General features: G+C 50.6%; 1 protein-coding gene across 12 annotated transcripts in view; it reads right to left on the bottom strand.

Annotated features, from left to right (window-relative positions):
- Positions 1 to 17,551, bottom strand: part of akap13 (A-kinase anchoring protein 13) — a 46,313-nt gene that overhangs the window by 20,816 nt on the left and 7,946 nt on the right. For 11 of the 12 annotated variants that reach the window (XM_028956107.1, XM_028956108.1, XM_028956114.1 and 8 more), the window contains exons 3-10: positions 17,150 to 17,303; positions 15,065 to 15,352; positions 13,762 to 13,945; positions 12,052 to 12,244; positions 10,012 to 11,824; positions 8,968 to 9,059; positions 2,847 to 2,913; positions 1,621 to 1,730 (exon numbers count right to left, since the gene is read on the bottom strand). In XM_028956107.1, the coding sequence (XP_028811940.1) occupies positions 1,621 to 1,730; positions 2,847 to 2,913; positions 8,968 to 9,059; positions 10,012 to 11,824; positions 12,052 to 12,244; positions 13,762 to 13,945; positions 15,065 to 15,352; positions 17,150 to 17,303 (2,901 nt within the window). Of the gene's footprint in view, positions 1 to 1,620; positions 1,731 to 2,846; positions 2,914 to 8,967; positions 9,060 to 10,011; positions 11,825 to 12,051; positions 12,245 to 12,362; positions 12,477 to 13,761; positions 13,946 to 15,064; positions 15,353 to 17,149; positions 17,304 to 17,551 lie in introns of those variants that run through there. The other variant, XM_028956117.1, reaches the window with a different exon arrangement.

The following is a 17,551-nucleotide window of genomic DNA, read 5'->3' on the forward strand; positions in this document are numbered from 1 at the left end:
CAAAACAGGAGAATAAATTCTTAATTTTTAAGTTAAACAAATTAACTGTTGCTCGGACATTGAACACAAAAAGAAACAAAATAGCAGAAATATTCCGACTTGATATCTCAATGTACATTTTCATGTACATTTATATAGTTTGATTCCCTTCTTATTTCATTGTTTGTCTGTTTTCTTTTCGCTTTTTTTTCCCCTTCATGCAGGACCAAAAAACTTCCAGCTCTCTAATCTTTCCTTCTTTTTTTTTTTAAAGCCTGGTATCTAGCCTTTCTTATGCATGTAAAGCTGGCTTGGAGTCGGGGTGGGGTGGGTGCCATAGGGTTTATGAGGGTTATAAAAATGTACAGTATATTGAAACTTTTACCCTGTTTACCCTGTTATATGCCTGTTTAAAATCAATAAAAAGTATTGCTGAAAAAAAAAAAGAAATAGCACAAAAATTTCAAGTAATTATTTAGATGTGTGTGTGTGTGGCTCAAACGCACACACGTTAACCACACTTACTAGATTTGGAACCGTAATCGTTCTAAAACCCCGGTACGATTTTTTTTAGGTCATTTCAGGGCCTTTTGCGTTAATTCAGCTCTCGGTGAGAGAGAGGCGGCGAGTGCAAGGAAGGAGGCCGGTGTGGAATTGGCCTTTATTTTTCAGGAGAACTCTGGGCCTTTCTGCGGAGCCCAGGGGATGCGCCGGGCCGTCCTGCACGCTTGTGTACACAGTTCGAAGTTCGTGCGCAAACACGACCGCGCTGCAGCGCGAGGCGACACCAACGCGGACGAGCGGCAGCTGAAAAGAAATGATGAATAAACGCGCCTGTGTGCGCGGCTCCTACCATCGCAACACGCAGCTGTGCTGTGTGCGAGTAGAAGAAGTCACTTTCAACACACACACACACACACACACACACACACACACACACAGAGGGGTTTGTTGGGCTACAGAAGGCGGCCATGAAAGCCCCTCATTCATCCGATTGAGAAGTGGCTTCCACCGTTAGCGAGTGAGGAAGCCGTCGATTGTGGTGGGGGGAGGGGTGGTCGCCCGAAGCAGCGAGGGGGGACGACGACTTCAAAGGTCACGTGACCGCAGTGGAGAAATCCCCACCGGCGCAGAGGGAAGTCCTGCCTCGCTAACAGCAGCCGGTCCCAGATGTAACGCGACGTTAATCCGACTCGGTTTTCACACGGACTCGACATTTACAGACGCTCCTCACTGACTGACCGGAGGTACCTGTCACAGAGGAACCCCAAAATGTGATTCTCCCCCCCCCCCCCCCCCCCCCACTCAAGCGGTCATCAATAGTCAATATAATTGCTAATTTCTCACAAAAGAAAAAGACACATGGTAGACACCCCTATACTATGATGAGCTAAACAAAGACTGATGCTCTCGCACACCATTTTTTAACTGCTGTAAAATGATATCAGTCCTGCAACCTTTAACCCCATTTCATTTAACCCCAAGTTCTGGAAACTTCAGAAGTTCTTGAACCGGGTCTGCTGGAACGTCATCGTTTAAACGCCGTCACAGTTAAGAGCAGAAGTCCCAATGACACATGCAACCCATGATCTGGACACCAAGACATGGGCGTGTGGGTTACCAGGGCGCCCGTCCTCTCACCTTCCGGAAGACATTGTCCTCCCCGGTGTCGGTACTGCAGAAGCCATCAATGTCACTGCCGGAGTCCCTCTGCAGGGTGGAGATGGAGCTCCTGGTGCTCTGAGGGGAATCTGTAGACATCAGATCACAGAAAGGTCATTTAAAAATGTATTTAAAAATCCTGCCTGTGTGTCCAAAGTGTTCCATCTTTCTAAAACAAACACTGGACAATGAGACAAAAACCTTTGTTTTTAGTGCATTTTGTGTGTGTGGTGGTCGTCTTCCATCGCCATGTGACACATCCAGTCATGATGTGGATCATCAGGACCACCGTGACAAGAAATGCTCCAGAAAACGACCACCATTCACCCCATTCCTCCAAAAACAGCGCCAGTGCAGCAGCGTCCCGGCGAGAGCAGCCTGGGAACGTGAGGTCTGGGAAAGTGGAGCGTCGGGAGCTCTGCCCCCTCTCTCTCTCTCTCTCTCTCTCGATGACAGCTGTCATACACAGGACAGGTGGCAGCAGGCTTTGGGAAAAAGAGGAGGGATCTGGTACCACCGCTCCAGCTGTCCTCTGTCTGGGTGTGTGTGTGTGTGTTTGTGTCGGGGCTTTAAAAAAAAAAAAAAAAAAAACCTCCCCAACAACCCTCAGCACGCCTGCAGATAACATTAACCAGTTCTGCAATTTCATTCCAATCGGTATTTAATCATTTATTTATGTCTGGACAGAATATTAATGCCTGGGTACAGACGCACGTCCCAATTCCCGCCGTGCGGAATAAAAACAGGTCCGGCTTGCCTGCACATGATGGCCATGCAACAAAATGCAAGAGAAAAGAAAAAGAAATCAGTCATGGGGGTCACGAGTGTGACTTGACCCTCTATAGTCGAGTTCAGATTCCTTATAAATCACACTGCCTGGCCTCAGGTTTTTTTTTTGTTTTTTTTTTTAAATAAACGTATTCGTGGGAAACACGGGCGAGTGGTTTTTTGCTGTATTTACATTTAGTTTTGGTTTCCTGTTTGATGTGACATGGTGAAAAGCCACACGAGAGTCGCTGGGAGAGAGACGCCACACATCAAACCCTGCCGCCGCTCACACGGCCACATCATTCGGCCTCATCTGGACCATCAGCATCACTCGGTTCTCACTCGCCGTGAGACAGCGCCACGCGCTCGGACCGCAGGCGCGCTTTCGGGGCTGGGATCTCCTCAAATGGTAAAAAAAAAATAGATTTGTAGCCTACCTGTAGCATCTACACTGGATTCCTTCAGCAACGTGCTGGAGGAGACAAAGTCCTTCTCTCTGTGGACCTGTGGGCAGAAAGAGGAAGAGGCGCTAGATGACCATGACACATGTGACAAAGGCCTCGGGGTGGGGTGGGGGGAGAAAAAAAAAAGCCCAGTTTTCCCATCTCGGCCAGGCAAACAATGACTTCACTATTTCCAATGGTCATAAACTCTGACATTCTGCACCCTGCTGCTGTCGATGAGAGGGTCCAACACTCTTCTCAGAACCACCTCGAACACCCTTTTCATATTGCCTTTTCAACCTGTATTAAATCTAAATGCAATGGAAAACAATCCTATACACAAAAGTATCTCTCTTATAGAATAATAGAAGGCAAAGTTGGAACCAGTGTAAATACATTTTTGTAAATACATTTTAAAACCAGTGTGTTCCAGTTTCACACTGGAATAATTTGTTATTGATCCGTAATTCAGAGATTTATTAATCTTATAAATATCTATTCTAAACAGATTTCGTAACAAGTTTGAAAGATAATGGTGATAAAAAGCACATGCACAGCTTTTGAAGAGAATGAAGGGCTGTGCTCCCCCCTTCTGTGGTGCTTGAGCAAATAAGCACATTTCCGTGGACTCCGCCCACTCCACTCCCCCTTTGCCTCGCATGCTTTATTGAGGTAGTGGGTACAGTAGAGAAGGATTCTGGTATATGTGCTGAGCTCAGACCGTGGGCTCTGCATGTCAGTCATGCCCTTCAGTCAGCAAACAGCTGAAGACCCACTGACAACAGACCACACAGCTTCCCAGCTGCCCTGCAGGCGCCACCATTCCTACACAGACACAGGGTCCTCAGCAGGGCTGTCAAACCATTCAGAAATGAATACTAAAGATGAACATAATGCATATTTAAAACCATGGCTCAGAAGGGGAGTGGTTTTGTCACACTTTCTGAGATTATTTAACATTAATACGAGTTCCCCTAGCCTGTCTATGGTCCTGCAGTGGCTAGAAATTATGATGTGTATAGAGTGGTTCGGTCATTCTGCTTCACCGTTCGGATCTGGAATTTGAATTTGTCCCCTTATGACATCATAAGGGGAAAGGTTACCTGGCGTTTCTCATGCTTTTCCCACCCAGTGGGTTAATTAAATTTTTTCTGGAAAAAATCAGACACAACATCCTGTCTGCGGTAAACGTTGTTGTTGGTGAATGGTGTTGATGCCGCGAATGCCAGGTTACTTCTATAGGCCATTCTCCCCATCATTAGCATTTAAAGCTACAGACACCGAAACGGTGCGTCCTGGGAAACCTCATTGTGGGACTGGACGAAAGTGGCTGTAATTCTGCACCAAGGCTGAATTTCAGAAAGAGACTTAAGATACAGTATTAGGGGACCAACAAGACCGATATAAAAAAAAAAAAAAAAAAAAAAACACCCTGATGTCGGATGAGTAATGTTCTTCGTGCACATATCTGCTAACATCTACAGTTCTTGAACGGGTCTCTGGAGACGGTGTGAAGAACTGCTGATGCCACAAATGGACGTTTGTGCCTGGATGCGCCGGCGTGGACTGTGATTGGACAGACGGATGGACGCGCGCATGGGTCGGGCAGGAAAGCGCATCGAAAGGGACTTTGCTGAAGGCTTCCTTCGGCCCACCAGAGACACATCTACACCAGGGCTGGATCCTTCCACAGATAAAGTGCGTCGGGGTTGTGTGTGCAGCTGGCACATATATATATATACACACACACACACACACACACACACACACACACACACACACACACACACACACACACACATAACGTGCTCTTTGTTATGGAGAAGCGCAGTGTGCAAAAGGTCAACAAGTTCTCGAAAAGACAGCGACGAACCAGTTACAGAACCCAAACAAAGCACACAAAAAAAAGAAAAGGGTACACACCCAGCCGACGACAGAGGGGCCGAGGCTGGCTTGGTGCATGGGTGTGGCGTTCTACTGTACCGGAGCGCCCATGGAGATTCGTATTCCCCTCCTGGCCCTCGGCTAGTTGTGCTTAACAACGTCCCCCCCCCGAGGGGAGGAAAAAAAAAAAGGAACGCCGGCGAAGCTTTAAAGCGATTAGACAATGAACAACGCTCTGCTGGAGGCTGCGGGAGAAATGAAATATATTAACCACCGGGGAACACCGCTTGCCGTCGTCCTGAGCGTCCGGAGAGCTGAGGCAGCACAACACGCGGCCGCCGCTGACGGAAAATATACGACGACGGCGATGACACAGCCATCATGGTGTCGTATCAAAAATAAATAAATAAATGGAAACGACAGTCTGACCAATAATCATAATCGCTGGATTAAACAGAACCTGGTTTCATCGCAGGAGAATGCGGTTCTGCAGACGACAGACTGGCACACTGGTGACCCGGTCATGGTGAGTTTAGGGTAAAGGACCTGTAAACAAGCTGATCTTGTTGGTAATCCGGCGGTGGGAATATGAGCGTAACTCACCACTTGCACGTTCGGTAACGTTAAAAGAATGAAAACCTCGGTAGAGTGAGAGACCTCCACTGGTACGTCGGCTTCGGTTACAGCGGAGTGCCAGAGCTGGAAAGACCGCGGCAGCAAGAACATTTCTTAAAAGAATGTGCCCAATAAAAACACATATGGTTTAAAAATAAGGAGCCGTCTCGGCTGAGTCGAGAGTCGGGAGGTGGGAACCGGGTCGGAAACGACTCTGATTTCAGACCCAGACATCTTTATTAATAAAACAAACCCAGTCAATCGGACGTGGAGCGACGAGCGGGTGGATCTTCAACACGTGTGACTGGGCCGAGTTATGAAGTCAGATGGCCCACTGCCCATTTCCATCAGTCACAGCAGGACGGCGGCCAAAGGAAACCGTTAGGAGCGCAGAGTTGGCTCCCACACACACACACACACACACACACACAAAATGGTTCACACAACCCCAGGCCTGTCTTCTCTCTCAAAACACACGCAAATCGATGCTTAAAAATAACAGACACATATAAGGACATGCTCACACACTCATCTCATTCAGTAACACACACACACACACACACACACACACACACACACACTGATACTGGCACCTTATTGTGGCTCAGCCCAACAAATGGAGTTTGTAGGGAGTGGAAACGGCACATTACCCAATATGCCTATTTCTGCAGTGCACGGTGGAACGAATTCATGAAAATATTTCCAATAATGAGAGAGAGAGAGAGAGAGAGACGTCCTTTGCAGTGGCGGTCAAGATCGAGCATGTTCTTCATCTGGAGTTGGGTACATGCCCCCATGATTTTCACATGCCTAGGTGCCGCGAAGATGAAAATGGGCGACTGAGCATTTCTACGCACATTTACAGCATTTACCAGACGCCCTTATCCTGAGCAACTTACAATCAGTAGTTACAGGGACAGTCCCCCCCCCCCGGAGACACTCAGGGTTAAGTGTCTTGCTCAGGGACACGATGGTAGTAAGTGGGATTTGAACCTGGGTCTTCTGGTCCATAGGCGAGTGTGTAACCCACTAGGCTACTACCACCCATTAAATCTCAAGTCACTCATATGTAGATGTCATTCTTACTGCCACAAAACGGTTCAGTGTGAGACACTCACGAACACTGAACAGTTGTACACAAAATAAACTCTGAACATACAAATGCATGCAACTAGGTTCATTTTTGCACACACACACATTCCACCAAACACGTCTGGAGGAGCAGAGCCGCCGAGGGGCACGGCGGACCTGGCAGGAGGCCGAAGGAGGCTGGCCCGCGGACCCCAGAACTCTCAGCAGTCGCTGGGCAGACGTTCAAAGCCATATAAAGCATCTGAGTGAAGGATTCATTATGGCGGGCCGGGCAACTTCCTGCGCCGCGCTCAACGCTCCTCCTGGGAGCGCTCAGGCCGCGCTATTGAGCTCATATGAGCTGTGCAGGAGAGATACTCCACACAAAAAGCCTTATCCAACAGAGGATGCAGACCAGCGGCGGAGGGAGGGCTCGCCCGTCCCCGGAGCTAAACAAAGATGACACTCCGTCTGCTACCTGAGACGGGTAATTAGAACTTCAAACGACCTCGGCTTTCTACCCCAGCAATGCGCCTCGAAAAACTTTTTAAGGGGCTTTTAAAGGAATTACTCACCCCGCAAAAAAAACAACTCCACCCTAATAAATGAACGGCCGTCTTCAGACCGAGTTGTCAGTGTGTAAATCCAGATCATCCAGGACGATCCTACCTTGATCAGGAGTACATCCACGGCCCGCTCCCCTTTGGCGCACAGGCTGTACCTCCGCTTGTGTCGCTCGTACATCTTCGTCGAACGCGCGCACGAGTGTTTCCGCGCAAAAATCCGGCGCCTCCCAACATGAAGTCCCCGCTGGAGCTTTTGGGAAAAATGAGAGGCTCTAATCTCCCACATCTGTGTGGAGGGGCGGCCCTCCCTCGCTCGCTCCCTCGCCCGCCCTGCCTGCTCCCTCCCCCTGTCGTCCCACCTTCTTTTCTCACTCGGCCCCTTCCTTTCTCCCTCTTTCCTCTCTCTTCACACCCTGCCCGGTTCTCCCTCCCCCCACTCACTCTCTCTCTCTCTCTCTCTCTCTCCCCGAATCGGGGTGAGCTCAGTTCCCGGACGGCAGGAAAGCCCGTCCGGCGGGTGGGATTGATAAATCGGACGTCAGTGGTCGTTTGATCGGATACCGTTCGAATGCGGTGAGGGACACACAGCGACATTTAACTCGGGATCAATGCTAAATTACTAAAGTAGAAAATCTCTTACATCCTGTAATTATGGTGAGGGGAAGTAATGATGGTGGGTAGTAGCCTAGAAGACCCAGGTTCAAACCCCACTTACTACCATCGTGTCCCTGAGCAAGACACTTAACCCTGAGTGTCTCCAGGGGGGGGACTGTCCCTGTAACTACTGATTGTAAGTGTCTCTGGGTAAGGGCGTCTGGTAAATGCTCTAAATGCAATGACTCCCATTTTGCCCCCAAACTGACGTGGCTGTTATAAGACTGTTGGACGGCAGAGGGGGTTCACGCATCCAATAAACCCACCGATTTGCACAGAAACGCGGCAAAAAACGTTCCGCGGCGTCCCTGACACGCCGGTGGTTCTGCTCAGCCGTGCCTCCTCCTCCCAGACCACACGCTCCGGCCCCTGCAGCATTACTCGCTCTTTCCATCCCATTAAAAAAAAAAAAAAAAAAAACGGGGTGGGGTGGGGGGACCAGCGCCAGGCTTCTGACAGCAGGCCGTTCCCCGTTCCCAGCCTCCGCTTACGCACGCGAGAAACAGACGCACAGGCCGGCCACGCTCCCAACCAAAGGTAAACACACACACACACGTTCCACGGGGCGACCTTACGACCTGCCCTGTCCTAAAGTCAACACTTCCACGGTCCCACGGACTTCACATGAAGGTGCGACAGTAACTAGGTTTCCAGCGTCCCCCCCACCCACCGATTTTGCGAATCAAAATGCCTGGCGCCTCGGGGCCGAGCCGGGAACCATGAGAATGCTACCCGGCGGGGGAACTGCCGAACGACACAAGGGGGGCATTCATCTGCGGTGAGATTCGCAGGAATGCGTCGCCCCCTTGAGGAAGACCGGCAAAACAGCCCTTGAGGGCCGTGCTCTCCAGGCATCTTTGAACTAAATGCCCTGGGACAACTGAAAACGTGGCCGGGATTTGGATTCGATGGCCAAATTTGCACCTCTTATTTGTCCCTAATGAAATTGCAAACTTGCTCCAATCCACCGATTTCTACGCCGCTTAGCGTAAACCATTTTTAATGGTTTAATTGACAGTCCTGTGCAGTCTGCTCTTTTAATGGGCCAAGCGCTGTTAGGTCTACTTTTCCACAGGAAGACGGGACGCTATAAATGTCCATGGCCCCGTGGCCTTTTTCGTTGAGGACGCATCCTGGAGCTAATCAGAAGTTTCCTGTGTGGGTGGACCCTGCCATTTCATGAGGTCATCGCCGCACGGTGATCGGTTCACATTCCCATCCAGCCCTTCCTCAGATGAGTCAGTAGGGCCAACGTCGCACGTTAACAGGGCAGAACTTTACGACCTGGTTTAAAAAAAAAAAAAAAAAAAAAAGACAGGACTCACCAGAGACCAGTGCGTGTCTGTTCCGAGGCTGAGGCTACATTCTGTGTCCGTGGAACTCTCCGGTAGCTCCTGTGTTGTCGCCACGACGTCCTCTGTATGGACACGATGCATATAAATGGCAATTAAAACCAAACTCTTGCATTTTATTGAACAAGCAACAGGGTTCCGCCTCAGTCCCCCTGAATAGAACGCAGACTACTTCGCTGCGTGATTTATGGATCGAAAACACCGGCTCTAACGGCGCTCGGTCAACACCAAGACCGTTTCTGAAAATATCCGCTCTGGCTATTTCTGTGACATTATGCAAGGAAGGGCCGATAACAATGGACGTTTAAAGCACATGGGTGTAGTGCTCCTTTAGCTTCAATGGAGGAGAAGATTGAAGTGTTTTCCTGCGCTGCGGCGCGTTGCGAGGCAACGGGGGCGAGGTAGATAGACACACCCAGTCATCGCCTGCCTGCGCTCAACTTTGAACACCTCGCTGCTCTTCAGAATCATTATGGGTAATTATTTAAGAGGGAGTGTCGATCTCTGAAGGACGACGTGAAGAAGCCTCGTAGACCAGACCTTCTGCGGCTGAATCTGTTAAGGAATGGGTAGGGCGTCGCTGGTCTGCCTTTAGGACCTGGGATATTATCATTTCCATTACATATCAGGCCAAATGCATGCAATCAGACCGAGAGCGCTCATATCTCAGAGGTAAGAATGCCAATGCGACTGACACTTAACAACAGCCTGTCATGGCTGCCCACTGCTCACTCGGGGTGATGGGTTAAATGCAGAGGACAAATGTCACCGTGTGCACCGTGTGACAATCACTTCACTTTTAATGCAATCATTCTCGGTGGGCCACTCCACTTTCCCTCAAAATGCTAACTGTGCAGCTGCCTGGTTGAATGCTGGACCCCTGCATACAGAGCGATAAGGCCGCTTTATTTCAACTGTGAACATTTTAACCGCGTATAAAGCCACGGATGTTACGTCCCTCCCCCCATAGTCCTAACCGAAGACAAAGGTCGCGGGATCGCTTTGTCGTGGTCTCACCGTTTTCAGGGCTGGGACACGGAGCATCGGAGGACAGCTTTTCACTGGTCCTGCAGTCTTCAGGCACTTCCGCTGGGACTTCCACGCCACTTGAAGGCTCGGCGTCTCCGGCAAGTAACGTCTCCGGCAGGAGGGGACTTGATTTACGGTCCTCCTCTGGGACGGTTGCATCCACATCAGGCACGTCTGCTTTGGTTTCCTCGGACAGACACGCGGCTTCATCCACGCAGCTGTTTTCAGACTGGAGCCCTAGGCCAACGGCAGATACTTCCTTCATCTCCACCAGTTCCTCTAACGTGGTTTCCTCGGCAACACGACTGCTTACAGCCACAGGTTCAGAGTTCAAGACACAGTCAGCATCGGTTGAATTTGAGCTGAAGACATTAGAGTGCATCTCACACGCGTCTCTCCTCTCCTCTTCATCAACCGTCTCCAGTCGGAGGACCGCTGACTGATGTGAGGACTCAATATCACCCTCAGCTGAAGATTCATCTTCATGTCCACACCGACTCTCAGGGAGACCCTTGGGAGGGGACTGGTGGTGATCGCTGTCAGACAGAGTGGACGACTCGGCATCCAGCGCCTCAAGGGTGTCCTCACTGGATGCCAGCTGGGACTCTGACTCGTCCCCTGACAGGTTCAGAGAGACGTCACTGTTCGCTTCCACCCCTCCTGAAGGTTCAGGGTTCACATCATCCCCAAGGCCATCTTGGGCATTTAAAGGTGTAGCATCCTGAGCTTCCTCTGATGTGTCAAGAGCAAAAAGGCTGATGATTGATACAAAGGAGTCGTCCCCATCAGGGTTCAGGACATCTGACCCTGCATCTGTTACAGAGTCCACATCTGAAGCCAGTTGGTGCTCCAAGGTTTCAGACGGACTCTCGTCCAGTGGCTGTGAATCTTCAGAACCATCTGCAGCCTCATCTGTGGACCTTCCATCAGGGTCGGTGGTCAGAGACGAAGGCAGGTCACATCCCGAATCACACATAGGAGAGAGAGCTTCTTTTGGTTCCTGTCCCTCCGGCACCACAGATGTTTCAGTAGAACCACTGGTCAGTTCACCTTCTGACATCTGGACATCATCATTCACCTCCTGTGGAATATCCAGACAGAGGTCATCTGAACACTGGTCAGAACTGTTGGGAACCTGTACCACGTCCCCCTCTTGAACGCTTCCATCTCTCTCCAGAGGACAAGGTTCCTCTGGTTCCTCATCGGTGTCAAACCGCGGCGTGGGGTCTTCGTGTTCCTTTGTGGTGGAAACTGCGTCCACAAACTCCTCGCCGTCGTCCGTGCTTGCGCCATCTCCAGGAGGCACCTCGCTGGTCCGTGGACCTTCGCCATCGGACTCCCTGGAGTCGGCGCCGGAGCTTTCCACATCCTCTGCCGACTGTGTCAGGCCCATTCCTGCCACTTGTGCTGTGTCTGCAGTTCTGCCGGAGACAGATGGATGTTTTTGGTCAGGCTGCTCCTCCTCCTCCTCCTCCTCCTCTCCCCGGTTCTCCCCGCAAGGCCCCTCAGATCCCCCCTGCGCTCGCTCGGCGTCCTCGCGTTCACCGCTCACTCGCCGAGCTCCCGTTTCTGCCGAGTAATCACCGCCCGCGTTTTCACCGAGGAATTCCTCGCGGTGCCCAGAAGCTCCCGGGCCGGGCGCGGCGCCTCCCACGCCATCTCCGCTTCCCCCCGACGGGCCGCCGGCTCTCGCGCCGAGGGAGTCGTGCTGCTCCGAACAGGCGGTGTTTGTCTCCGGGCCGTCACCGCATTCTTGGGCAATGTGCTGACACCCCGGCTGTTGCGGGGCCGAAGCTCCGCCCTGCAGCGAGAGAAAAGCAGCCAACTCTTTCAGCACACCCCCTCTCCCTCAGCAGGAACCTCGGCTTTCTTAACCTCTTCTTCTTCTAAACTCTCACCAACGGCAAACTGTTGCTTACGAAAGGAGACGCGGCAAATGTGCACCAGATGCGGAAAAAAAATAAAATAAAATAAAGTTTTTAAATCCAGGTCAGCGGTAGAGAGGGAGAGGGAAGCCCGGCGGCTCACCTTGCTCTCGGCGTGGCACCCGATCAGATGGCACAGCTCCTGCACGTCGGCCTGTAGGCTCGGCGCGTCCTCGCCGGGCGCGGCGCCCACCGAGAGGGTGTAGGTGTTCAGAGTCGGGTGGTGCTGCACCACGCGGGCACCCGAGGAGATCTGGCGAAGCGTGTCCGTCCTGCTCTCCTCTGCCGTCTCCGCCCTGCGCACACACACACACACACACACACACACAAACAAGAAGCTCTGTGAGGATCTGCGGTCACGTGACGCACCCACGCAGCGCACGCTCGCCGCGGCCATATGGGCTTGATCCTCACCGAACACTCGCGCGCAAAACTCTTGCCGCACCGCCATTGCATGTCATCGTGTCCGGCGGTGACATTCGAGAGCCGAGCCCAACAGCGACGGCCGAGGGCGCGACGTGGAACCGGAGCTGGTTGTGTAATGCTGGGTGGAGTGGGTCTGCTCAAGAGCAAATATCGACGGAACACCCCAAACACGCTGACGTCACTACAGGCTTCGGAGTGACATCAACCCTCCGGGGTGACAACACAGAGCAAACTTAAAAAAACTGGACTACAAGGGTGAAGCACGTGGATGAGGGTGGTAGTAGCCTAGCGGGTAACACACTCACCTATGAACCAGAAGACCCAGGTTCAAATCCCACTTACTACCATCGTGTCCCCGAGCAAGACACTTAACCCTGAGTGTCTCCAGGGGGGGACTGTCCCTGTCACTACTGATTGTAAGTCGCTCTGGATAAGGGCGTCTGTGAAAACCTGGTATAATCGGGGCAGGCTCGTCATGCTTCGGTTGAACTGACACCGCCGGGTCGATCCACCCCACAATCATTAACTCCCGAGCGAGTGACCCCGAAAGGCTGGAAACCGGCCTCGTGGGGCTTCTGCGCGCTTCGGACGCGCCGCGTTCCACGGCGTGAGACATCTGGAGATTAAGGAGAGGGCCGGTCTGAAACGTTAACCTCTCCGGGGGTTCCGATTACACGTCTCACGCGCCTGTCCGCCATGAAACAGCTGTGGCTCTAGTCTAGACTTTAATATCAACCTGTCAAAAGGGGTTTCCTACTCAATGTATTTTAAAGCTATTTTACTGTTAAATTACACACATGGTGGAAAAAAAAAAAAAAAAACTCCTTATTGCTTTAATGGAACTTTTTGTTGATTTGAAGGGGGAAAGCAGTGCAAATCATCAACTTTTACTTTATATTATATGTTGCATTATGCAGTACATCCATCCATCCAAAGTTACATGGAAGCTGCAGCTTATCCCTGCAATTTTGGGCCAAAAAGCATAAACTCAGCAACCACAGACACACACGCACACACATAAACCATGTGTTTGGACCGAGGGAACCAGAGCGACATGTAACAGATCGTACAACAAATAACAATACTTTTATTTAGTGACGCTTTCTTTGGTGAGACATTAGCAATACACTGGTACCCAGCATTGATTAACCTAATCCCCTTTTCCCAAAGGGCATTGGTGAACGATAAAATTCTGCAGTTTAAAACCTGACAATCTTCTTTAAGCAAATTTTCATACAGAATCATCTCAATAATCACCATTAAACTGTAAGCATCGCAGCATCAAGCTGCAATAAGTATATAATAAATGTTTAGCTTGACATGGAACAGACCAACTGAAGCCCAAGGTCAGGGGTCGGAGGTCAGGCCGTGGGCGTCGGCCACTCACCGCCTAAAAAGCTCCAGCATTGCTTGGTGTCCGCGGCTCTCAGCAAGGCTGACAGGGGTGTCGCCGTCCTTATTGGGCAGGCTGAGGGCCTCCCGCCCCCCGGGCAGCTTCAGGAGGAAGGACGCCACCCGGTGGAGGCCGCGGCGCGTGGCAAAGTGCAGCAGGGTTTCCTGGGGCTCCGCCTCTGTAGGACACAAAGAGCAGAGTAGGAGGCGCGTGGCCACTTCCAAGCATGTCACAGTGTAAAAGATTTGAAAGGTGTTCCACTCCGCCTCCACGGAGATTTACAGGAAGGCGGAGTCACACGCCCCGTCCCAACCCTGGCATTTTTAGAAACCCTCAAAGGCAACATCTAATTAAAGTCTGGTGTGACTAAACCTCCAGAGGCTCGGCCAGAGAGCTTATCACAGCATGCCGCGGCCAAACCGCCCAGGGTTTTACACCACAACAACCAACGCGTATATATGCATGCAGGTACGGAGCGCTGTGAAATTCCCAGCCCGAATGTGACGGATCACCGGGAATAAAGGCAGACGGGAACTTCACAGTCATGCTGGTGTCACATATCATTTTATCTTTCATCTTCGGAAGTGTGCAGCGGTCCGTCACCTGTCTACCGGCGCCATCTTCAACAATAACAACGGCTTTGAGTAAAAGGATAAAATGGGAAAAGATTCAAATCTTGAATTTGATGATAATTGTAATTTACTGCACTACAGCTGAATTTGGAAAATTTAACTGATTAAAAAAAAAAATCTTAATATTACATTACAGTCTCAGTATTTACATTCTCTTTTAGCGAGAACAGTGTTGCTGTTGCTAAGGAAAAAGTGGGCGTGTTATAGTGAGTCCGCCTACCATCTTGTACAAATAAAAAGCTCTTATTCCAGCCAGAATGAACGTTTCTTTTTCCGGGTTCAGCAAAGGCTCTCCACATTACTCGCATGCTGCTCTTTTGCTTTTTGCCAAAAATGGGCCATTTATACATGTATTAAGTTTTCCCACACCCCAGACATTTCTTTAATTGCTGGTGTAAACAAAACGTAATCGCTTTCAACTCCGCACCTCCTCTTCATTTTCACTCTCATCGAAATGAATCACTTGACCACTCATGTACTGTCCGTTTCAGGGCGAAGATCTTCGGCTCTGTCAGCACCTAGTGTGCCACCTGGTGGAACGTGCTACGGCACAAACGAATGCATTCATAACTATGATTTAGGTTATATTTGGTGGGCCGTAGTTTGCCCACCCCTGCTAGTATGTACTCCAGTGAAACGGTAGCATTGCAGTCTGGTGACCTCACCTGTGCCGTTCCCCAGCAGACGCCAGTCTTCGGGCAGCGTCAGGTGTCGGAGGGCCAGGGCCAAGCCCCGGTCCAACCGCTCACACTCCAGCAGCGGTATGTGGCATTCATCCAGCAGCAGAACCCCGTCCAGGCCGTCCACCTGGCCGGCGGCGCTCACCAGGAACTGGGCCATGTCGAACACCAGGTCCTGCACGAACCTGAAGCTCACCTGGGCCACCTGGGCCACCGGGCCACCTGCCGTGGACAGGCACAGGGAGACCTGCACGGATTCACAGCAGTTGTGGGCTGCGGAGGGTGGAGAGATACGGAGGGTAAATGCCAGCGGTGCTGAACGGCAGGATGAGGAAAGGCCTCGACAATCATTTTTAAGCAGAAATGAAACGTTAAGTGGAACGCGCGGCAGTATGAAATTATGAGCGCTCATGGCCGGCTGTAAAAATATAGCTGCGCCGGGAGAAAAAGTTTCCCCCTCGCACCCGACGCACCGCAGAGCGCCGTGTAATGTGGAAAAAGACGTCAGCGACGGGCAGAGGAGCTGCGGCTGCCAGGGCCATTATCTGGAGCAGAGCGCCGGGGCCTGTGCGGCCTACACAACCCGCTGAAGATCGGCGGTTGCGACACGCGCTGCAGCGGCGAGGACTGCGGCCGGCACCCGTTTCACAGCGGTTGCAGCCCATAAGGCCCGACTGGGAGGCCAGAGCAAAGGTCACAGGTCACTCCTACTCTCCTCTGGGTTTACGTAACGTAGGGATGTAGCAACTGTCGCTTTACGCAGAGAAATGGTCTGTGGTTTATATATTTTGGACAATTAGGCTGAGCTAATAAAAATAATTACAAATATAAAACTGATGTTTAGTCCATAGTAACACGTTCATAAAGGCATAATTAGCAGCTGCATGCAAAATGCAGCATTGTGCAATATTTTAAACAGCCAACAACAGATGTGTTTAAATTTATATTAGTTATTATATAAAAGATTTGGAAAGTAAATTGAGGATTGATCACAATCTTAAAAGAAAAATAAAACTGTCAGTGTTCGGCCCTGAATATATATAATTTGCTGGCTTATTTTATTTAGTTATTTAAATAAAAAAAGTACTTATAACAGTACTGCTCACCTGTATTACGCCGTATGTGTAGAGTTGCTCGCGATATATTATAAAATTGTTATAAGGTGGGCAGACCGAAGGTGGCACTGTGGGTGGCGGCCAGGCAACGTGAACACAACGTGACTGAAAATGACTGTAATTATCATTCATACCGGGCAGCAGTGAACAGCAGAAGAAAAGCCTGGCCTCGGGGAAGAGACACATACTGGACGAGGGCGTAGCATCAATAAAACGCCCTTCCCAGTTTAATCATCTTCTAACTTGTTCTTACTAACTCAAGGCCAGAATTCAAGCTATCGGTTGTTGCCGGGCAGAAAAGGCGTAACACACACAGATGTGTTCGAGGAAATGAGAAAAGCAAACCAAATTGGATTTTCTGGAAAGGGCATTACCATAAAAGGCGCTCAAAAGGTCCCCACGACCAAGAAAACGACATTCCTTCCAACAGTCGCCCGCCCACTTCCGAACCACCTCACGGGCAGGTAAATTATTGACCGACAGGCCACGATGGAGAGGGAAGGTCAGACTCTCCACCGCGGCCAGGCCTCATTCACCAAACAAGCAGAAGTAACGCGTATCCAGGTGTGAAAGTCAGCGGCCGGTTGCCTAGGAACCGCACTGCGACTCCCCTGCGGCACGCAATCCACCTGAGCCCTTAATGAGATAATCTGCGCAGCGCCGGCCGCGAGTCGGCTTCCCTCCACGTGATGGAGGAGACGCACATTTTTATTTTTTTTATGTTGACCGGAACCGTATTGTTCAGTCAAATTTCCAAATTATTATAATTCTGTACATAATTGGAACGTGAGACCAAACGTTGATCAGATAAAAATAACCATGTTGAGGTCTGTGCCTCGTGAAATGAAAGAATAAAAAGAATTTCAAATTATGGACCGGATTTGTGAATTTAATATCCTACACGAGTCAAGAGGCTCTTTCCTGGTGGTCCTTCAGGCCTGTGCGGGCGCCTCACCTGGACACACGGCGTGCAGGGTGGCATGGTCGGCCCGTCGGGTGCTCGTCAGGTGCCTCTGAGTGCTGCCGGTGAACAGCAGGTAAAAGTCGGCGCAGTCCGCATCCTCGGCCAGTTCAGTCTCGCACAGCTGCACGGTCAGGAGACACTTCCCCTGCAGCAACAAGCACGGTGCTTCTGAACACTAATTTACATAAATCACCCTTCACGCACAGTAATCAGAATTTAAATCATTTACTTCGTCTGACTGACTACCCCCCCCCCTTCCCGGTCATTGTTATTCCTCTGTTCCCATGACAACACAGTTCCTTGGTGGTGATGATCACAATTCCCAAAGTGATGATGCATGACTGACGGTGGACCCACTGATATGTCTGCCCCATTGACAAAGATGAGGAAAGG

Source organism: Denticeps clupeoides, chromosome 16, assembly GCF_900700375.1.
Source record: "Denticeps clupeoides chromosome 16, fDenClu1.1, whole genome shotgun sequence".
NCBI classification, from domain to species: Eukaryota; Metazoa; Chordata; class Actinopteri; order Clupeiformes; family Denticipitidae; genus Denticeps; species Denticeps clupeoides.